Source organism: Arvicola amphibius, chromosome 4 (assembly GCF_903992535.2).
Source record: "Arvicola amphibius chromosome 4, mArvAmp1.2, whole genome shotgun sequence".
NCBI classification, from domain to species: domain Eukaryota; kingdom Metazoa; phylum Chordata; class Mammalia; order Rodentia; family Cricetidae; genus Arvicola; species Arvicola amphibius.
In genome coordinates this window covers 66,317,185-66,336,554 of record NC_052050.1, presented here as the reverse complement: position 1 = coordinate 66,336,554, position 19,370 = coordinate 66,317,185, and the positions used below count along the sequence as shown (strand labels likewise).

The following is a 19,370-nucleotide window of genomic DNA, read 5'->3' as shown; positions in this document are numbered from 1 at the left end:
TTCTAGTCTCCATAATTCTGTTTATTTTTATAATCCATTGCCAGTCTTTTGCAGTCTTTTGTTTGAACTTTCTTTACTGGTTTTATCATGTCATCCCCCGCCCCCACCTCATCTTACCCTGAACTGGTTTAGAACTCATGAATTCTGTGTTAGGGCTGTGAGCCTGAGCTATCATATCCAGTTAAATTTTTTTCATCTATTCATTTTATAGTTTATGCTTCCTTATTAAGAGTCCTCATTTTTACTTTACAAGTGCATGGTAGTCACAGAATAGGATTTCTTCTCTATGGAGAAGTATAGTCTGTTCAAGCTAGTATAATAAAATGCCATGCACTGGGTAGGTCACAAACAGTAGAAATTCCAGATTAAGGTGCAGACAGATTTGGTATCCTGCAAAAGACCTCTTTCTGATCTGTAGATGACACCACCTAGCTATTTCTTCTTGTGGAGGAAAAGTTGGATGAACTCCTTCTGGCCTTTTGTTAGGGTGCTACCGGTTCATGATTCTAATAACTTTATGAATTTATGGCTGCCCAACCCCACCTCCCAATACCATCATCTTGAAGTTAAGATTTTTTTCTAGTGACAATTTTTAGGTGAGATTGCGGACATCCTGGTTTATAAAGTCAGTTCCAGGACAGACAGGTTACACAGAGAAAACCTGTCTCAAAAAAAAAAAAATGGAAAAGGAAAAAATTTTTTAGGGTGTTAGTGATGTAGGAGTGTTTCTGTCTATCTACTGTTTCATTGGTTAATTAATAAAGAAACTGCTTAGCCTGATAGGTTAGAACATAGGTGGGTAGAGTAGACAGAACAGGATGCTGGGAGTGAGGCAGATGCCTTGGGCAAATTGCTCTTCCTCTCCTCTCTGGGACAGTAGCCGTGAAGCTGGCCACCAGGTCAGACATGCTGAATCCTTCCCTGTAAGACACCACTTCGTGATGTTACACAGATTATTAGAAATGGGCCAGGCAGTATTTAAATGAATACAGTTTGTGTGTTGTTATTTCGGGGCATAAGCTAGTCAGGCGGCCTGGAGCCGGGCAGGAACACAACCCACAGCTCCTCACTACATGTTAGAGAGATGGCTCCATAGTTAAGAGTGCTTGTAGGTTTGGTTCCCAGCTCCAATATAGCAGTTCACAACCATCAAGGAATCCAGTGCATTCTTCTGGCCTCTGTAGACACCAGACATGCATGCAGTTCACTTAAAATACATGCAGCCAAAACACTCATGCACGTATAATTAAAATAAGGGAATAAAAACACATTTAGGATCTAGGAGTATGCCTTGGCTAGAGAAGCCTTGGGTGGCCCTGTATTTGACACTTAGTACTGTGAAAAGGGGAGAGAGATCTGGGGATGTAGTTCAGTTAGAGTGTTTACCTAACATGTTGGGTTCAATCTCAGAGCTTCATAATAGCACATGTCTATAATCCCAGGTGACAGCCAGAAGATCAGAAGTTTAAGGGCATTCTTGGCAACAAGTCTTGAGTTCAAGGCCCATCTGGGAACATGAAACCCTGTCTCAAAAAAAAAGGGGGAGGGGGATAAACTGGGCCCAGACCATAGCAGCAGGCTGTTAAAGCCAGCTTTTCTAGTCCTAAAGGGTTTCGGGTTGAGTATTTAATCTGGATTGTTAACCACTTAAAAGTATGTAGGAATCCAAAGGCAGTATAATTTGTGCATAAAACAAGACTGAGTTGTTACCAGAGCCCTAACTTGAATTAACAAAGGCCAGAAGAATAATGTGCTGACACAGACAGAGTGGAAACATTTGACAGCGGGAGGCTATACTTGAAGATAGGCTTGGTCCCCTTCCTGTCTGCCCTGATCGTCTTTCCCTGTCATACTGTTGGTGGTACTCCTCCTCTCTCTGAAATGCTACATTTCTGTTGCTGCTTTGCTCTTTCTGGTTCTGCTTCTCTTACTCAGAATTCTCCTTCCCGTTTTCGTGCCTCTTCTTTTCCCATTCACTTTTAACTTTGTTCATATTTTTTAAACTTTGGTACTTCCATTGATGGTCACAATTCATCTTAAACTTAAACTGTCCCCCAACCCCTCCTCCTACCTCTCGCTGACTTTTTCCCACAATATGTCTCTTCTCCTCTTTGGGGGGAAAAAATCTGTGTGGACACACACACGCGCGCGCGTGCACGTCCTGAGTCTGAGCCTTGTTATTGCTGGCCATGTGTACAAGGTTGTGAGATTATCTACTGCAGCACAAGGAACCCTGCCAGTGGCGGCCCCTCATAATAAAGTGACTTTTCCACCCCTCCTTATAGCTCTTCAGCTATGTCAGGACCTCAGGAGCATCTATCGCCCTGTTGGATTTTTTTCCCCTTATACTGACTTTTAATTTCATTTCAATGTACTTTCCTGTGTAAACATACCATGTTGTATTGGATATTTTAACTATCTTGATCTTGTATAGGTCCTCAGCAGGTAACCGCAGGTGAGGTGAGTTCATGAGTGCAGCATTTTATATTCAGAGTAAGTATATCAGAGCACTCCTCCCATTCTCTGGCTGTGCGTTCCTTCAGTACCTTCTTCTGTCAAGTTCCCTGAATCTTTGGGCTCAGAGAGGAGGTTAATACAGAGAATAAATGACTACTAAAGAGGACAAAGAATGTAAAATCTTAGATGAACCTGTCATAATCTTCGCTAGTACTCATTTGTGAATGCTTATACTTATTATTATAGAATTCTTATGCTCAACTCATTGTTTTCTGTAACTGCTTTAATAATCAAAAGTATTACCTAATCAGTTTTTACTTTTGAAAAGACATCTTCATTTTCTGTGAATGACAGTTTTTAAAGTCTGGTAGTTCCTAAGATATAGAACATTGTTGTTTCCAAAGTTGTGCTTGTTAGATTGACTTTAGAAATAACTTTGAATAATTTTTGTTCTTTACAATTTTTTAAGGCTGGATAATATATTAGAAAGTAATGGCATTTGTTTTTTTTTTGTTGTTGTTTTTGGTTTTTCGAGACAGGGTTTCTCTGCAGCTTTTTTAGAGCCTGTCCTGGAACTAGCTCTTGTAGACCAGGCTGGCCTCGAACTCACAGAGATCCGCCTGCCTCTGCCTCCCAAGTGCTGGGATTAAAGGCGTGCGCCACCACCACCCGGCTTGGCATTTGTTTTTTATGTTAGTGTTAGTACTTTTTAGTACTATTGTGCCTCTCTTCAGACTCCTGCTCTTAATCTCCCTGATGGCCTAATAGACTTTGTGAAAAGAATAACGTTTTTCACATAAAGCAGCATGTGTTAATAGGTTCATCTCTCGTACCTACTATTTTAGAAAGTTTTGCTTTAAGAAAAACAGTTGCTTATTGGAGAACAGCTACTAATATATTTAGTAATGTTTGTGTCTTATACTTAACTGGATCTGACTTATTATGTAGATAACAGAAGAAAGATGGGCCTGCATTTTCGGTAGAGCAATGTTTTCTAAATAAGTATCTTTTCCATTGTTACCTAATTCCTTAATTTCGCATTTAAGACTATTTTGGTCAATTCACGGTGTGATGTATAATATTTTTAGCATGAAATTATTCACTGAAATTTCTTTCTGTAGGCTACAGAAAGTGAAGTAGGAGATGTAGACTTAACACGTCTTCCAGAAGGACCTGTTGATTCTGAGGATGAAGAAGATGAGGAAGAGGAAATTGATCGAACAGATCCACTGCAGGGTCGAGATCTTGTTCGAGAGTGTCTTGAAAAGGAACCTGCAGACAAAACTGATGATGATGTTGGTAAGAAATACCTGTGGTCAAGGCCAGCCAGGGCTACACGGAAAACCCTGTGATAGATAGATAGATAGATAGATAGATAGATAGATAGATAGATAGATAGATAGATAGATAGATAGATAGATAGATAGATAGATAGATAGATAGATAATTAAATAAACAAACAAACAAACTGGATTTTACAGACGATTGTGAGCCACTGTTTGGGTTCTGGGAATCAAACACAGGTTCCCTGGAAGGACAGCCAGCGTTCCTGCCTCTCCAGCCACTTTGGTTTGGTTGTTAATGTTTTTTATGAATAGTCGTGAAGTGATGTATCTTGTTTTTCTTACTTTAGCAGTATAAATTCCTAAGTTGATTAACAAATAGAATATTGATTTGTAGAATTGATGTATGTTAAAGTAGTAGCCTTGATCTTTATACTAGAATTTCTGTTTTCTTATAGAACAGTTACTTGAGTTCATGCACCAGCTTCCTGCCTTTGCAAACATGACCATGTCTGTAAGGAGAGAGCTCTGCTCTGTCATGATTTTTGAAGTAGTAGAGCAAGCTGGAGCTGTAATTCTTGAAGATGGGCAAGAGGTAGGTCAACAAATAAGTCATTAATGTTTTGAAGCTTGTATAAATCTAAGAGTTTGAGTGTAAAGTATTTTAAGTAAATACTGGGTGGTGAGGTAGGGTTTTTGTTGTTGTTTATTTTAGGTGGTGTTGTTGTCATTGTTTGGTTTTATCTTTTTGGGTTTTTTGTTTCGTTTTTTGTTTTTGTGTTTGAGACAAGGTTTCACTGTGTAGCCCTAGCAGTCCTGGAACTCATTCTGTAGACCAGGCTGACCTTGAATTCACAGAATTCTGTGTGCAGTCACCACCTCCACCACTTGTTGGTAGTTAACTTTTTTTTTTTTTTTTTTTTTTGAGACAGGGTTTCTCTGGGTAGTTAACTTTTGAAGAGATGAGTTGTTTTATTTTGTTATTGTGGTTTTGTGTGTGTGTGTGTGTTGTTGTTTTGGGGGTTTTTTGTTTTGTGCGTGTGGTGTTTTGGGTTTTTTGTTTTGTTTGCTTTACATTTTTTTAAACTGTTAGTTCCCCAGCAATGGACTTTATACAAAATAGGTATTCAGTCGATGATTGAACCAATTTTTTTAAATAAAATTAGGTGGTAAAACTCTTTAAAGAATTCTTCATTGTTGTTGATTTATATGTGTGTATGTGTGTTGTTATTGTTGGTGATTTATACGTGTGTATGTGTGATCTTGTTGGTGAAAATGTTGGTCAAGTGTTTATTCACTCCCCTCTTCACTGTGTGATAAGAATTGAAAGAGGGAGAATTGATGTTGATTTCTTTATCCTAGGGATGTGACCAGGCTGTGGTACAGTGGTTCTCAGTCTTTGTAATGCTGCCACCCTTTAATATATTTGTAGTGACCCCAAACCTAAAATTATTTTCCTTATTACTTCATAAGTGCAATTTTTCTACTGTTATGAATTGTAATGTATATAGCTGTGTTTTCTGATGGCCTCAGGCAACCTCTAGTGAAAGGGTTGCAAACCCACAGGTTGAGAATCCCTGCTGTCAGATTGGTGCTGAGAAGTGAATTACCAATGTTTACTATTAGTAAATTATTTTAACATTTCTGAAAATGTATTTAGAAATTCTTGATGTGGGCTCTACTATATTCACAGTCTCTAACCTGTTCTACTTAACTGGAGTCTCTATTTAGAACATAATAAAAATCTCAAGTTATATAAAAAGATACTCCTTACATATTTGTAATAGAAAGAACTGAGTATGCCAAAATACAGTTTAAGAACAAACAATAGCTAACCAAATGAATACATAATCATAGGATAAAAGACTAGAGCATTCTCAGGCATTCTTCGTGGTGCTGAGGATTCAACCCAACATGCTAGACACATAATGTCCCACTGACCTCACACTCTTTTCTTAAGTTGCTCACAATTCTTCTCCAGCTTTATTTATGTATTTTGTTCCTATATCTAATATGTAGGATATACATCCTCAGGAAGTTGGAGGAGACAGATGATTGTATTTTGTTTTTAAACATAAGGCAGGCACTGGAGAGATAGCCTAGTAGTGAGGATGTGAAGACCGGAAGATCCCTGGGCTCATTGGCCACACCTGCTTGAGAAGCTCCAGGTCAAAGAGACCCTTTCTAAAAGAATTAGGTATAAATGGTATCTGCAGAAAGACAGCCAGGTTTTCTTCTGGCCTCCAAATGAGTCTGTTTATATGCCAACACATATGTGTACCTGCACCCACACATACACAATAGAATTTTAAACAGTTTTTCTTTCCTATATGCTTTTATGTTCTTCAACTCTACAGTTCCATCAACAAAAATGTATTGTCTGGTTGGGCAGGGTGCACCCTTAGTTCCTGTACTAGAGAGGCAGACTGAAAGATCTTTGTGTGTTCAAGGATAACCTGATCTACATAACAAGTTCCAGGACAGCCAGGGTTACATAGAGACTTTGTATCCAAAAAAAAAAAACAGCAACAACAACGGTGCAGCTTCCTGTAGACAAAGCATGGGGTGTTGTTGACTAATTATTGAATAATAGAGCAAGGTGTTCTTTTTTTCTTTTTAAGTGATGTATGTATTCTGCTATATTGTTGTTTAAAGTTATAACTATTTTTTAAAGGTTCTAACACCTTTATTTTCCTTTGTAGCTTGACTCATGGTATGTCATTTTAAATGGCACCGTAGAAATTATTCATCCAGATGGGAGAATAGAAAATCTCTTCATGGGGAATAGTTTTGGAATTGTTCCCACTCTAGATAAGCAGCACATGCATGGTGTTGTCAGGACCAAAGTCGATGATTGTCAGGTAAGCTGACCTCTGCTCAGTGTTTTCTCATTCTTTGCCTGAAAATATCTAAGTTACTTTTCTTTTTCTTCCTGGAAATAAAACAGCTTTAGTTGGGAATTAGGATTTTCAGTAGTCTATAAGTTGCCAATAGAAAGTAGATTTTATATTTGTCTCAAATTTTGTTGAATTGAGCAGACTACAAATTTTAAGAGAATGTTCCAAATAAATGTTTGTTTGAGCATTCAAAGTCTTATTATCCAGTTCAGGCTCTTTTCTGTTTTCAAAGAAGGAAGGAAATAGGAACTTGTGAGTTGTTTGTTTCTGACTTATTCCTGCTTCATGTTTTCTCTGCATAATGTCTTAAGAGAAGTGGATGTTCACTTCTCCTTTTACAGCAGAATTCAGACGATTCCACTTTGGTCTGGTGTGTGTGTGAATTGTTTGCCTTGGTTTTTTGTTTAGGGTTAAACAAATTGAGAAAAGAACTGATGCCATTTGATTTCTTACCTTTGTGCTCTGCCTTGGTGCATAGTGATGTGTTCATGTACTATAGGTTCATTAACTGTCCACATGTTGTTCTTGGACAGTTTGTGTGTATAGCCCAACAGGATTATTGGAGAATTTTAAACCATGTGGAAAAAAATACCCATAAAGTTGAGGAAGAGGGAGAAATTGTCATGGTACATGAGCATAGAGAACTAGACCGGAGTGGAACCAGGAAAGGACACATTGTAATCAAGGTGGGTATTTTTGCTTGCTTGCTTGCTTGGTTTTTCTCTCTGTAGTTACTCTCTGTAGCTATGATGGTCCTGAGCTTACTCATAGATCAGGCTGGCCTTGAACTCACAGATCCGCCTGTTTCTGCTTCCCAAGTGCTGTGATTAAAGGCTTTCACCACCACTGCCAGGCTTGTTTTTAACTTCTTGTATAGAAGGCTTTAAATCATTTTTTTGAGTAATGTAAAATTCATCATTAACATGTTAATGTCTAATTCAGTGTGTTCTCTCTTCTGTCCCTTTTCCAGCTGGTTATTTATTACACATTTGAATAATGAAGGATACTTATTGGCATTTAATATCAAAATTGTTACAATATTATTTTAGATTATACTGGCCAAATCTTTTCTTCCTAAATGTATAAGCCCTTGATGTTGGTTGTTGGTTTACGAAAAGAAAAGCAAAATTAGTGATAGACAGGAACAGGAAATTTAAAAACTAGCCACAAAGACACATAGAATCCACAGTGAAGACGCAGTGCTCTTGCTAGCATTGAAATCAGCTGTGGCTTCTCTGAACCTTACTTTAAATTAAAAATGGAAGAGACAAAGGAAGTAAAATTAGGATTGAGTTAGGTAAATCTGAAGCTTTAGCGTAATTGCAGCCAGAACAGCAATCTCCATAGTCCCTTCTCTGTGTCTTACTCTCCTACGTTTTTTGTCGTTCTTGTCTGTTTGAAAATCTCTAGATATAAAGTAGAGCAAGTATAGTTGAAAATACATGCATGTTTCTCTTCCTAAGCTAGTCTTGTTTATAAAATAAGTATGTTGTTATTAGTTGGCAAATAGACGATTTAGCATATGAGTCTGATGTCATATCAGTTTTTTTCTTGGGAATTGAATTCTTAGAGCTGTTTCTGAGGATAAACTTTGTGTATAGTAAAAGGTGAATAGTGTGTGTTGGGTTTGGTTGCACACCTGTAGTTATCCCAACACTGAAAGTGTAGAGGCAAGAGCATCAGGAGTCTTTCAAAAAATTAGGAAGAAAGGAAAACATATAAATAAAACGCATAAGCTAATGCACATTATTTATCATTTTGTCTTTGGAAAAGACCCCTATTTTTGTTTCTGTTTTTTGGTTTTGGTTGTTCATTTAATTGATATTTTTTGTTGTTGTTGTTGTTGTTGTTTATTTGTTTGTTTTGAGATAGTTTCTCTCTGTGGTCTTGGCTGTCCCGGAACTCTCTCTGTAGACTAGGCTGGCCTCAAACTCAGAGATCTGCCTGTCTCATGAACTTTTTTTGCTCCTGCTCTGGAATCAGCAATTTCTCCAGAAAGTTCTTGATCTTTCCAGTGGAGGATAGCATTTATAAGCCAGTATCTGGAAATTCACTATATTGAATATTTACAGCCTCTCAAGAGTCAGAACTGGAAAAACAGATATGTTAATTATCATTGCACATATATGTATTATACAAACATGAGTTTATATGATACAGTTCTAATACTGTCTTACAGACTTTTTTAGTGTTTTACTTCCGTATATATTAATATCTTCTAATTATTTGCCGTTTTTTTAATTTTATTCATACCAACCACAGTTTCCCCTCCCTTCCCTTTGCCCACGTCCCCCTGCTCCCTCCCACTATTCACTGTTTTTAACCAGTCTCTACCATGCCAGTATAACTGTTGCCAAACATGTCTTTTGCCTTTCAACGAAGAGGGGAGTATCCAGAGTGGGATCCTTTTCTCCAAGTATCCAACTTACATACTTCTGCATGGTTTGTCTACTGATTTACATAAATAGTATGATGTTCTTCCTTTAAGGTTGGCCACTTAGCTTGTAAATCCTAGAACCACATAAATTAATTTCCTAGACTTGATTGACCTAAATAATAAACCCATTTTTATAATGTTTTATACTGGGTTTTTAGACTTAATATTTTTGAGGATAAGAAAAGAAGAATAACCTATAGCCTTTGTGCCATTAGTAGGTTTATATTAAAGTCTTTCTTATTCCTGAGTGCCTTCAATAGAAGTGATTTATATACCTTGTTAGCACTGGGTGCCCTTGGGGGGAAAAAAAATCTAAGGTGACAGCATTATCAGTATTAATGTGTGTTTAGATAGATGTTGTGATCAATTAATTATTTGGGCACAGCAAATTGAAGTTTAAACTTAAGGGCCACCGTTAGATTTTTTTAATTTTATTTTATGTATGTGCATCATGTGTGTGCCATAACTACAGAGGCCATAAAAGGGCAGTGGATCCCTTCAACTGGAGTTAGAGATGTTTGTGAGTGACCATGTGGGTACTGGGAACCAAACCCAAGTCCTCCGCAAGAGCAGCAGAGGACTTCACCCCAGAGCTTTCCTTTCCCCCACATAGATACAAATTAATATTTGTTTTCTTTTTAAATGTGTTGTGTTTACTCACTTTTGAGAAGGTAGCAGAGCAGGGTTGCAAAGGTGGCAAGGTTGATAAAGTACAAACCTAGTAACTTAAGTTTGATCCCCAGAACCCACATTTATAAAACCAAGCATAGGAGGTTGGAGAGATTGCTCAGTTGGTAAAGTGTTTGCTGTATAAGTACATGGATCTTATTTCAGAATTCTTTAAAAAAAAAAAAAACTGGTGTGATTTTGAGCACCTGTAATTCTTGTATTGTGGAGGCAGAGACAAGGGTTCCTCTGGTTTTCTAGCCAACCAATCCAGTCACTTGGTAAACTCCAGGTTTAGTGAAACACTGTATATTTTAAAATAAATAATAATAATAACAACAATAATAATACTGTTTGAGTAAGATGTCATCCTCTAGCCTATAACTCACACATGTACACCTCACCCAACTCACTCCCCAAAAAGCCAGGCATGATAGCATATGCTTATAGGGCTTACTGGTTAACTAGCTTTGCCTACTTGGCACATCCAAGGCTGGTGAGACTCTGTCTCAAAAAAATAAAGGACAGTGCTTAAGGAACAATACTCAGGGTTGTCCTCTAGCCTCCACATGACACATACACCACCAAAAAATAATATTTTTTTTAAAAAGTCTTAGTAAATTTTAACATTGGTTCAGAAACTCTAGGAAAATTTGTTCCTACATACACACATAGATATTATATTTATTTATGTATATGTGTAGATAAATTTTGAGGTAGATAAGCCTTTAAAATGCTGAATGTACAAACAGTAAAAGATTTAGTCATTTCACACACAGCAAGCAGGAAGACTGGAAGAGTAAAAACCTGTATATTATTATTCCTATAGCCTGGGACAGAAGAGAATTTGAGGTGGATTAAATGTGGAAGAAAGATTACTTGCTCACTGTCTTCTTTTTTTTAAGTTATTGATGTTGTTGCTGTTTGTTTTTTTCAAAACAGGGTTTCTTTGTGTACCCCTCGCTGTCCTGGAACTTCCTCTGTAGACCAGACAGGCCTCAAACTCAAAAGGATTAACCTGCCTCTGCTTCCTGTGTTTTGCGATTAAAGCTGTGCACTACCACTGCCCGGCTAACTTCTTTCTGTTTCTTTTGCCTTGAACAGTCATTACATGCCCTATTGTAGCAGAAGTGATAGTAACGCCCCATACAAGGGAGAAGTCAGTAAATTTCCTAGGCCCTGCAAATGCCAGTGGAAACAAGCACAATTGTGCAAATGCTGCTGGGGGCTTATCCTCCTACCATTTCTTAGCCCTGAGCTTTGTCTGCTTCTGAGTTATGATCTGAAAACTGCATTCTCTCCAGCAGTAGGCTTTAAAAGACAATTAGGAAGATACTTGAGTTTTGTTTTGTTTTGTCTTAATCTTTTGTTTCATTGGATCTTTAGGCAACACCTGAACGTTTAATCATGCATTTGATAGAAGAACATTCTATTGTGGACCCAACGTATATAGAAGATTTCCTGTTAACTTTTAGGACATTTCTTGAAAGTCCTTTGGATGTTGGGATCAAGCTTTTGGAATGGTTTAAGATTGACAGCTTAAGGGATAAGGTTGGTTTATAAATATAAAAGGCATGGACTTAACTTTAGCCTTTATATTTTAACACTTTTGCATCTTATATATCACATGGGGTGTTGTTGTTTTTTAATGAAAAAAAAAAATAAGTTTACCTGAGTAACTTTGTAAACAGTCTAGTGAAAGGAGAGAACCAGCTCCACAAAGTTATCTTTTCACCTTAGTACACACCATGGCACATGTATCCCACATGTATATCATGAGCATACACAGTAAGTAATAAATGAAAATATTTCTTAAGAACTAAAATTATAATGCTCTTAGACTAATTGACTTTGGGTTTCGCTATAGTTCTGCAGCTGTGACACCCAAAGCACAAACAAGAAAAGAAAAAGACAGATAAACAGAACTTCCAATATTAAGACCTTTTTTTCTGTATCAAAAAGTACTATCAAGAAGTGCAAAAATAGGGGCTTGGGAGATGGCCCAGTAACTAAAATACTTTGTTAGGCAAGGTTCGGGATGTGAGTTTGGATTCCAAGACCCCAGGTAAAGGCCAGATGGGCATGGCAGCCAGCCTACAATTCCAGCCTCAGAAGGTGTAAATAGGGCTCCCCAGTGTACACTGTCTTGCAAGAAAAGCTATATCAGCAAGCTCTGGGTTTGATTGAAAGTCCCTGACTCAGTGAATAAGGTAGAAGACTGATGGAGGATAATTACCAACATCAACCTCAGACCTGCACATGCATGCCCCACACAAATATGAAAATGGAAAAAACAAAAAAAATGCACAAAACAACATACTGATTTGCAAATCATAGATTCAGTAAGATTTTACTAACCAGAATACATAAAGAACTTTTAGAACTGAAGGGCAGAAAGACAAGCAACATGATTAAAAAAAGAACAAATGACTGGAATAAACACTTATTTGAAGAAGATTTATACGTAGCCAAGAAGCATATGTTCATCATGATTGCACATATGGAAGTCCACTCAAAACCAAATGAAGTATACCACTTTTCACCCACATGTCTTAATTTTTTACTTAACCTGTCAGACAAAATAAACTAACTCACCACTTTGAAAGTTTGACAACATTTAATGGAATATTAGATCTGTTTTTCGTAGAAATATTAGTCAAGTACATTCTTTTTTAAAAAAAAATTTTATTTATTTATTTGTTTATTTATTATGTATACAGTATTCTGTGTGTATGCCTGCAGGCCAGAAGAGAGCACCAGACCCCATTACAGATGGTTGTGAGCCACCATGTGGTTGCTGGGAATTGAACTCAGGACTTTTGGAAGACCAGGCAATGCTCTTAACCTCTGAGCCATCTCTCCAGCCCTCAAGTACATTCTTAATTGTAGAAACACTTTCAATGATATGTTCTAATTGAAATGACTACCTGCACTTAACAACAGAGAATTGTATTTAAGACACATGTAAAATGCACATCCCAGTTTGTGACTTTTGTGACTTCTTTCAGAACCAAGGGAAGCATACATTGAAATTAAACTGTGCCTCTGTTAGAACACGCCTTTTGTGTAAAATGAAGCTCAAGAGTGACTAGCCAGACAGAATGAATGCTTCACATAACCACATGCTTCCTCCTTTCCACAGGTGACCCGGATTGTACTCTTATGGGTAAATAATCATTTTAATGATTTTGAAGGTGATCCCGCTATGACTCGATTTCTAGAAGAATTTGAAAAAAATCTGGAAGATACAGTAAGAAGTTGTTTTTATAATTCAGGGGTCTCTCTACTCCCTCAGCAAGAACAGCAACTCAGAACAACTTCCATCTTCTCCCAGATCTGTTTTTTTTTTTTAAGATTTATTTATTTATTATGTATACAGCACTCCTTCCATGTATGCTTGCATGCCAGAAGAGGGCACCAGATCTCATTACAGATGGCTGTGAGCCACCATGTGGTTGCTGGGAATTGAACTCAGGACCTCAGGACCTCTGGAAGAGCAGTCAGTGCTCTTAACCTCTGAGCCATCTCTCCAGCCCCCCAGATCTGTTTTTGGATGAGAATTCCTCACTAAAATAAAAATCGGTGGATCTTCTATGTTCATTTCTGTTTTGGAGCTATCCTCTAGTTAGAACTGTGCACTTGAACAGATTGCATAAGCTTTATACCTTAGATCTTAATAAAAAAAAATTTAGTCTCCAGTTATGAGAGATTATGTGAGGACTACAATGAGGTAGTCAATGTAATAACCTAAAAAGAAACCGTCACAGAGAAAATACTCAGGAGCATAGTTCCCAGAGTAAATTGAGTTGGACACGGAAGGAAGAAAGTGGCGGCTCTGGTCCCTTTCTTACCCCTCAGTTCCTGTAGACTTTCCTACAGCATATCTACCCCGTGCAAAATGAGGAAACTTGAACAGAGATTGGGGAACTTGGCTAATAGACCATTGAGGCACACCAAATCATGTAGCTCTTGCAGTACTGGTGTGCAGTTATTTAAGAGACACTGGAAGGAAAGATTGAGTTATGGGATTTCCCACCCCCAACAAATAATCAAATATTTATTGAAATCTCCCACTCAACATTATTATTATGTACAAGTATAGAATTTGACTCCTGCCCTGGAAGAAAAAAGATCTTTGGCTTATTAGAGCCATATAATGTTCACAAACATGTTGCATTACCTGTTTGAGAATAATTGAATATTCAAATAGGAATAGAACTTCAAATTAGACTTACTGAATTTATTAAAGAGTTAAGTATTTTCTGAATGTGTCTGAGTATTAAACAATATAAGTATTCAGAAAGGAAATCACTCTGTTTTAGCTAGGAGGTATACAAGATAGTGTGATAAGAACTTTGAACATTCAGGAATAACCTTTCATTATCTAAAAGTCTTTTAAAACCCTGTTAAGGAATTTTGTTGAGTGCTCTGGAGTGGAAGGACCTTTTCCAGTTTTGTTCACATGTTCTGTAGTTTGTGTTTTGGTCCTAATCATAACCAATGTATATTTTTTTAAAGCCTGTAAGAATAGGTACATAAATGTTCATTGTAATCTTTTCTACTTCACAGAAAATGAATGGTCATCTCAGGTTATTGAATATTGCCTGTGCTGCAAAGGCTAAGTGGAGGCAAGTTGTGCTACAGAAGGCGTCCCGTGAGTCGCCGCTGCACTTCAGCCTTAATGGAGGCAGTGAGAAGGGATTTGGTGTTTTTGTTGAAGGCGTAGAACCTGGTAGCAAAGCTGCTGATGCAGGACTGAAACGGGGTGATCAGGTAAGTAAATAATCCCACACTTAGATAAAAACTTTTATAAGCAGTACATCTGTTACTTTTGTTTCTTTTCTTTGGAGGAAGGTGATAGTTGAGAGAGAAAGATAATGTGTGTGTGTGTACCAGAGGACAGTTTTGAGTGTTGTTCCTCAAGCACTGCTTACCCTTTTTTCCCAATCGTACATCTTCACAGCCCTAGTGTTAACATTTAAATAAGGTTTATTTTTAAAATACTTAACATATATTCATTACTTTTGATGGAAAATTTTGTAATAGAGGGTTGAAAATCATGTGTTCTATGGGGCTCAATCAGTATAGCCTACTTTGAATAGCCCTTCTTATTTTCTAAGGATTGTGAAATTTTTCCTTGACAACTTCAGAATATTCCAGAAAGATGTTCATTAATTAGCACCTTACAAGTTTGACAGAATAGATGCTTCATAGTACTTTCAAATGTAGGTGGCTGAAGATTAAATCATGTTATCATATTAACTAATATATGGTACCACGGCTACATTTATAAGCAGAGAACTATATGAGGGACCAGGAGAAACTGAGACATGGGAGGAATTGGGTAGGGATTTATTCTTTTGGGGATTTGTTTGTTTGATTTTTTTTTCTTTTTTTTTTTTTTTTGGTTTGTTGTTGTTGTTCTTTTTGGTTTTTAAGACAAGGTCTCACTTGTATAGCTAGCTGTGGCTGGTCTGGAACTCACAGAAATCCTTTAACTCCCAGTGCTGGGATTAAAGGCATGTGCCATTAGACCTGGTTGGTTTATGCTTTTAGTCATTAAGTAGCTATTGTGCGTCCTAATTCAAAGTGTGATATAATGTATCTTCTGCATAAAATGTAATTTCCAGGATTGTCTCAGTCTTAAAAATATCATCAACAGAAAAGTTGGGAATCTGTTGCCACTTTTTGTTGTTTTTATTTCTAATACTGGAGATCAGGCCAAGGTTTGCACTGTGAGGCAAGCAGTCAGCATCAACTTTCTTCCTTACCCCAGGAATGTGTATTTTTACAAAAGCTTTATAGATGTCTCTCATGTGCACCAAAGAATTATTTTCTTGCTGACCTTAAGTTCACATACAATATGACCATCATTTGGCAATGTCTAAAACTAGACATGTGCACACATATTTGTTGTTGTTTTTATTGTTTGATTTGGTTTGTTGAGAGTGTATCTAGGGATTGAACCCAAGGCCTCAGACATGATAGATGAGCACTGTATTTTACTCTACTACATTTCAAGTCCCTAAAAATATTTTTGGGTATTAAAAACTTAAGAATTATTGCCGGTACATAGGGAATAGAAGCCACTAAACAACCTGCAAATGCTCATATTATCAGAAACCGAGGGAGATGGTGAGGTGTAAAGTAGGGGGCCAGGCATGGTGATGCACGCCTTTAATCCCAGCCTCAGGAGCCAAAGACAGGTAGGTGTATCTCTGAGTTCCAGGCCAGCCAGGGATAGCTGCAGTGAGACCCTGTCTCAAAAACGAGAAAAAAATGTAGCAATCCTTTGATGTTCCTTAAGGAAGTGTTTTTTTGTGTTTTTTTTTTAATTGGCCTATTCCTCGGTCTACTCATTAAAAATATCTAATAGCCAGTATCCTAGAATTAATATATATTTTCCAGTGTTTCATCATAAAACTTTTAAAGATATTTCTCACAGTGCGTGGGAGGACTGTGAAATCCAAAACTTACATTCCTAACAATGAAATTTATTGTGGTTTTGCCTCTTCTATCCATCTTCCCTTGATCCACTTTGTCTAGATCATATCTCCCTGTTATTATTCATTTTACAGACATAAGTTTGTATATATCTGAAGATATTTTTAGTCAATGTGGTATAAAGTTAGGATTTTATTCCTTAATAACACTGAGGTTACAGAAAAATATCATCTTATATTGTATAATATTAGAAGTTAAAATCGGCTTTATTTTTCTTTTATATTATTGATTCCTACACATAAACATCTTTATTCTCTGTCCTTGAGATTCAAAGTTGTCACTGAGAATTATTAAAATGTGGATCTCTGTTCAGTGCTATGGCATTTTGGTATGTAGATATAAATCTTTTTGTTTTGTTTTGTTTTTTGAGACAGAATCTCACAATATCATGTTTCTGGCTGACCTGGAACTCACTCTGTAGACCCTCATGGCCTCAAACTTCAAAAATCCATCTGTCTCAGCCTCCAAAACACTGTAATTAAAGATGTGCACCATCACTCTGGGCCTGATGTCCTTTTAGAATTCTGAATTTTCCTTACATTGATTTTTCTTTTCATAATATATTGTTTTGTGTCCTCTTTACCTTTGAGAATTTTTGTCACTTCTGAGATCTGTCTTCTCTACTGTGTTTATTCACTGCTGAATTTCTGCTTATTTGATTTTTACCTTTTTATGCTTTGCCCTTGGTATTTTTCATTTTGGTTTCTTCTTCTTCCAAGAAGCTTTTTGTGTAGTAATGGGGTACAGCCAAATTAAGCAGTTTTTCACCTGGAGAAAAACCATCATAATAGTGCTGCTTTGGGTTGACTACCTGGTGCTTTTATTAGTTAAAAATAACAAATCTAAATTTTTTTTCTTAAGACAGAGACTGACTATATAACCCTGAACTTTCAGTCGTCTTGTCCTAGTATTGGGATTCTAGGCATGCACTGTTACATCCAACATTAGCATGCTGATTTTAAATGAATTTTTTCACCTTGAAATATACTAAATTTCTCTTTAGATGATTTGAAAGCTGTATGCTTAAAACCATCGTGTGTGTGTGTACATATACACGCATATATACATATATATGTAATTCTGTTTAGTGTGTGCATGTGTTCTTATTCACATACATGTGGAATGCATGTGTGGATATCCAAGAAATCAAGTCTCTCTTTTCTCTGTTTGAGTACGTATGATGGAAGATTTGGAAATTATACAGTACAGGGAAACAAAAGGTAGTCCAGTTTCTAAAAACAATAATCATTGCTTGCATATGGTGTGATTTATTCAAGTTCTATTTTGGTTTTTCTAATATTAAACTTATGAAGTAATAGATGATACTAATACTATATCTTTTTAATTTGCATTTTAAAATTTTTTCAAGATAATGGAAGTCAATGGACAAAATTTTGAGAATATTACATTTGTTAAAGCTCTTGAAATTTTGAGGAATAATACTCACCTTGCACTTACTGTGAAGACCAACATTTTTGGTAAGTTTTGTAAAAGCTACTGAGGTAAGGTTTTGTTTTATTTTGTGTAAATAAAAAAGTAAGGGAGCTAGAGAGAGAGCTCATAGGCTGCCCTTCCAGATGTCGTAAATTCATTGCCCAGCACCCACATGGTGGCTCACAACTATCTATAATGAGATCTGGTGTCCTCTTCTGGCCTGCAGACAGACATACAGACAGAACACCATATACATAATAAATACATAAATCTTTAAAAAAAAAAAGAATTTTTTTTCAGTGAGGTAGATAATAGTAAAATATAAACTTCTGCCAGGCAGTGGTGGTGCACGCATTTAATCCCAGCACTTGGGAGGCAGAGGCAGGTGGGTCTCTGTGAGTTCAGAGCCAACCTGGTCTACAGAGTAAGTTTCATGACAGGGCTACACAGAGAAACCCTATCTTTGAAAATCAGAAACAGAATAAAAGGCTTGTTTTGTGTAAGATGCTAAGGTTATTATGCTTTTATAATCTATAATTTTTATATAATCTAAATTTTATGAAAATAGAGATACAGCTTCAGTTATGTATAAAGTATCCATTGAGCTTTTATTGTGTACTATATTATATAGTGCAGAGTGCAGTAATAAAACTTGAATAATTTGAATAAAGCTTAGAAGTCATAACCAGTCTCTTTTCCACTCGAAATGTACAAAGCTAGCTTTCTGCAACGAATCAAATGCCAGAGTTGTTTCATCAGATAAATTCAGTGAAGCATTTGAAATCTATGAAGAGATTTGTAAGCGACATGTCCTCCTTTCTTTGTAGAAATATTTCTAGTAGCTGTGGTATGAGAGACTGGGCCCTGGGCTGTTTTGTTTTTCTTATTTATATCTGATTAAAACATGTATTAAGCTTGTGCTTTGGGGGCTGAAGAAATGGCTCAGTGGTTAAAAGTACTAGATGTTCTTCCAGAAAACCAAGCACCTACGTGGTGGTTCACAACCATCTGCCACTCTGATTTGTTCTTATCTGACTCCATATTGGCATGTAAAACACACACATAAACTAACAATAAAATAAATCTTTATTTAAAAAGATAAAGTTTGTGTTTTTAATCAAATATACCTAATTCATTTGATATTATAATTTTTATGAAAAATTTATTACCATTTGCTTTAGACTCCATTGAATTTTGGCCAAAATCATGAGAACAATGCCAATACATCTAGAATAACAATTAAAAAACCACTTAGGAGTTCAAGACAGGGGGAGAAAATCCCTTTAGGATGATTAGATTGCTATGAGAATGATAGAACCCTATGAGTATGCCCCACCTCTGATGTGTTTGGGGTTTTTTTGATTTATTTGTTTACTCTTCACTTTTGCTTGTCTTTCTTTAAACTGTGTTCAGTCATAGAGAAAAATGAAGTATTTTGAGATTTTCATCTGAGTGCCTTGGATACCTCAAATTGTCGTTGGACAGTTTTCCAGCCTTCTATTTTAGTGCTCAATAAAGAAGCCTTCAGAGCTTTTTACTTTCTGGGGATTTATACTATCTACCAATGCCAACTTTTAGGTCATATTAAAGAATTTCAATTTTGAAAAATATGAAAGCAATCTTTACTCTGTCACCTTAAGCAAATTAAGTTTCTCTCAAGCTTTCTGTCTCAAGTGTATTTTATATAATTCT

General features: G+C 36.6%; 1 protein-coding gene across 5 annotated transcripts in view; it reads left to right on the top strand.

Annotated features, from left to right (window-relative positions):
* Window positions 1-19,370, top strand: part of Rapgef6 (Rap guanine nucleotide exchange factor 6) — a 170,896-nt gene that overhangs the window by 93,377 nt on the left and 58,149 nt on the right. For all 5 annotated transcript variants that reach the window (XM_038325883.1, XM_038325882.1, XM_038325884.1 and 2 more), the window contains 8 exons: window positions 3,579-3,756; window positions 4,199-4,335; window positions 6,443-6,601; window positions 7,171-7,323; window positions 11,127-11,291; window positions 12,883-12,990; window positions 14,310-14,513; window positions 17,614-17,722. In XM_038325883.1, the coding sequence (XP_038181811.1) occupies window positions 3,579-3,756; window positions 4,199-4,335; window positions 6,443-6,601; window positions 7,171-7,323; window positions 11,127-11,291; window positions 12,883-12,990; window positions 14,310-14,513; window positions 17,614-17,722 (1,213 nt within the window). The remainder of the gene's footprint in view (window positions 1-3,578; window positions 3,757-4,198; window positions 4,336-6,442; window positions 6,602-7,170; window positions 7,324-11,126; window positions 11,292-12,882; window positions 12,991-14,309; window positions 14,514-17,613; window positions 17,723-19,370) is intronic.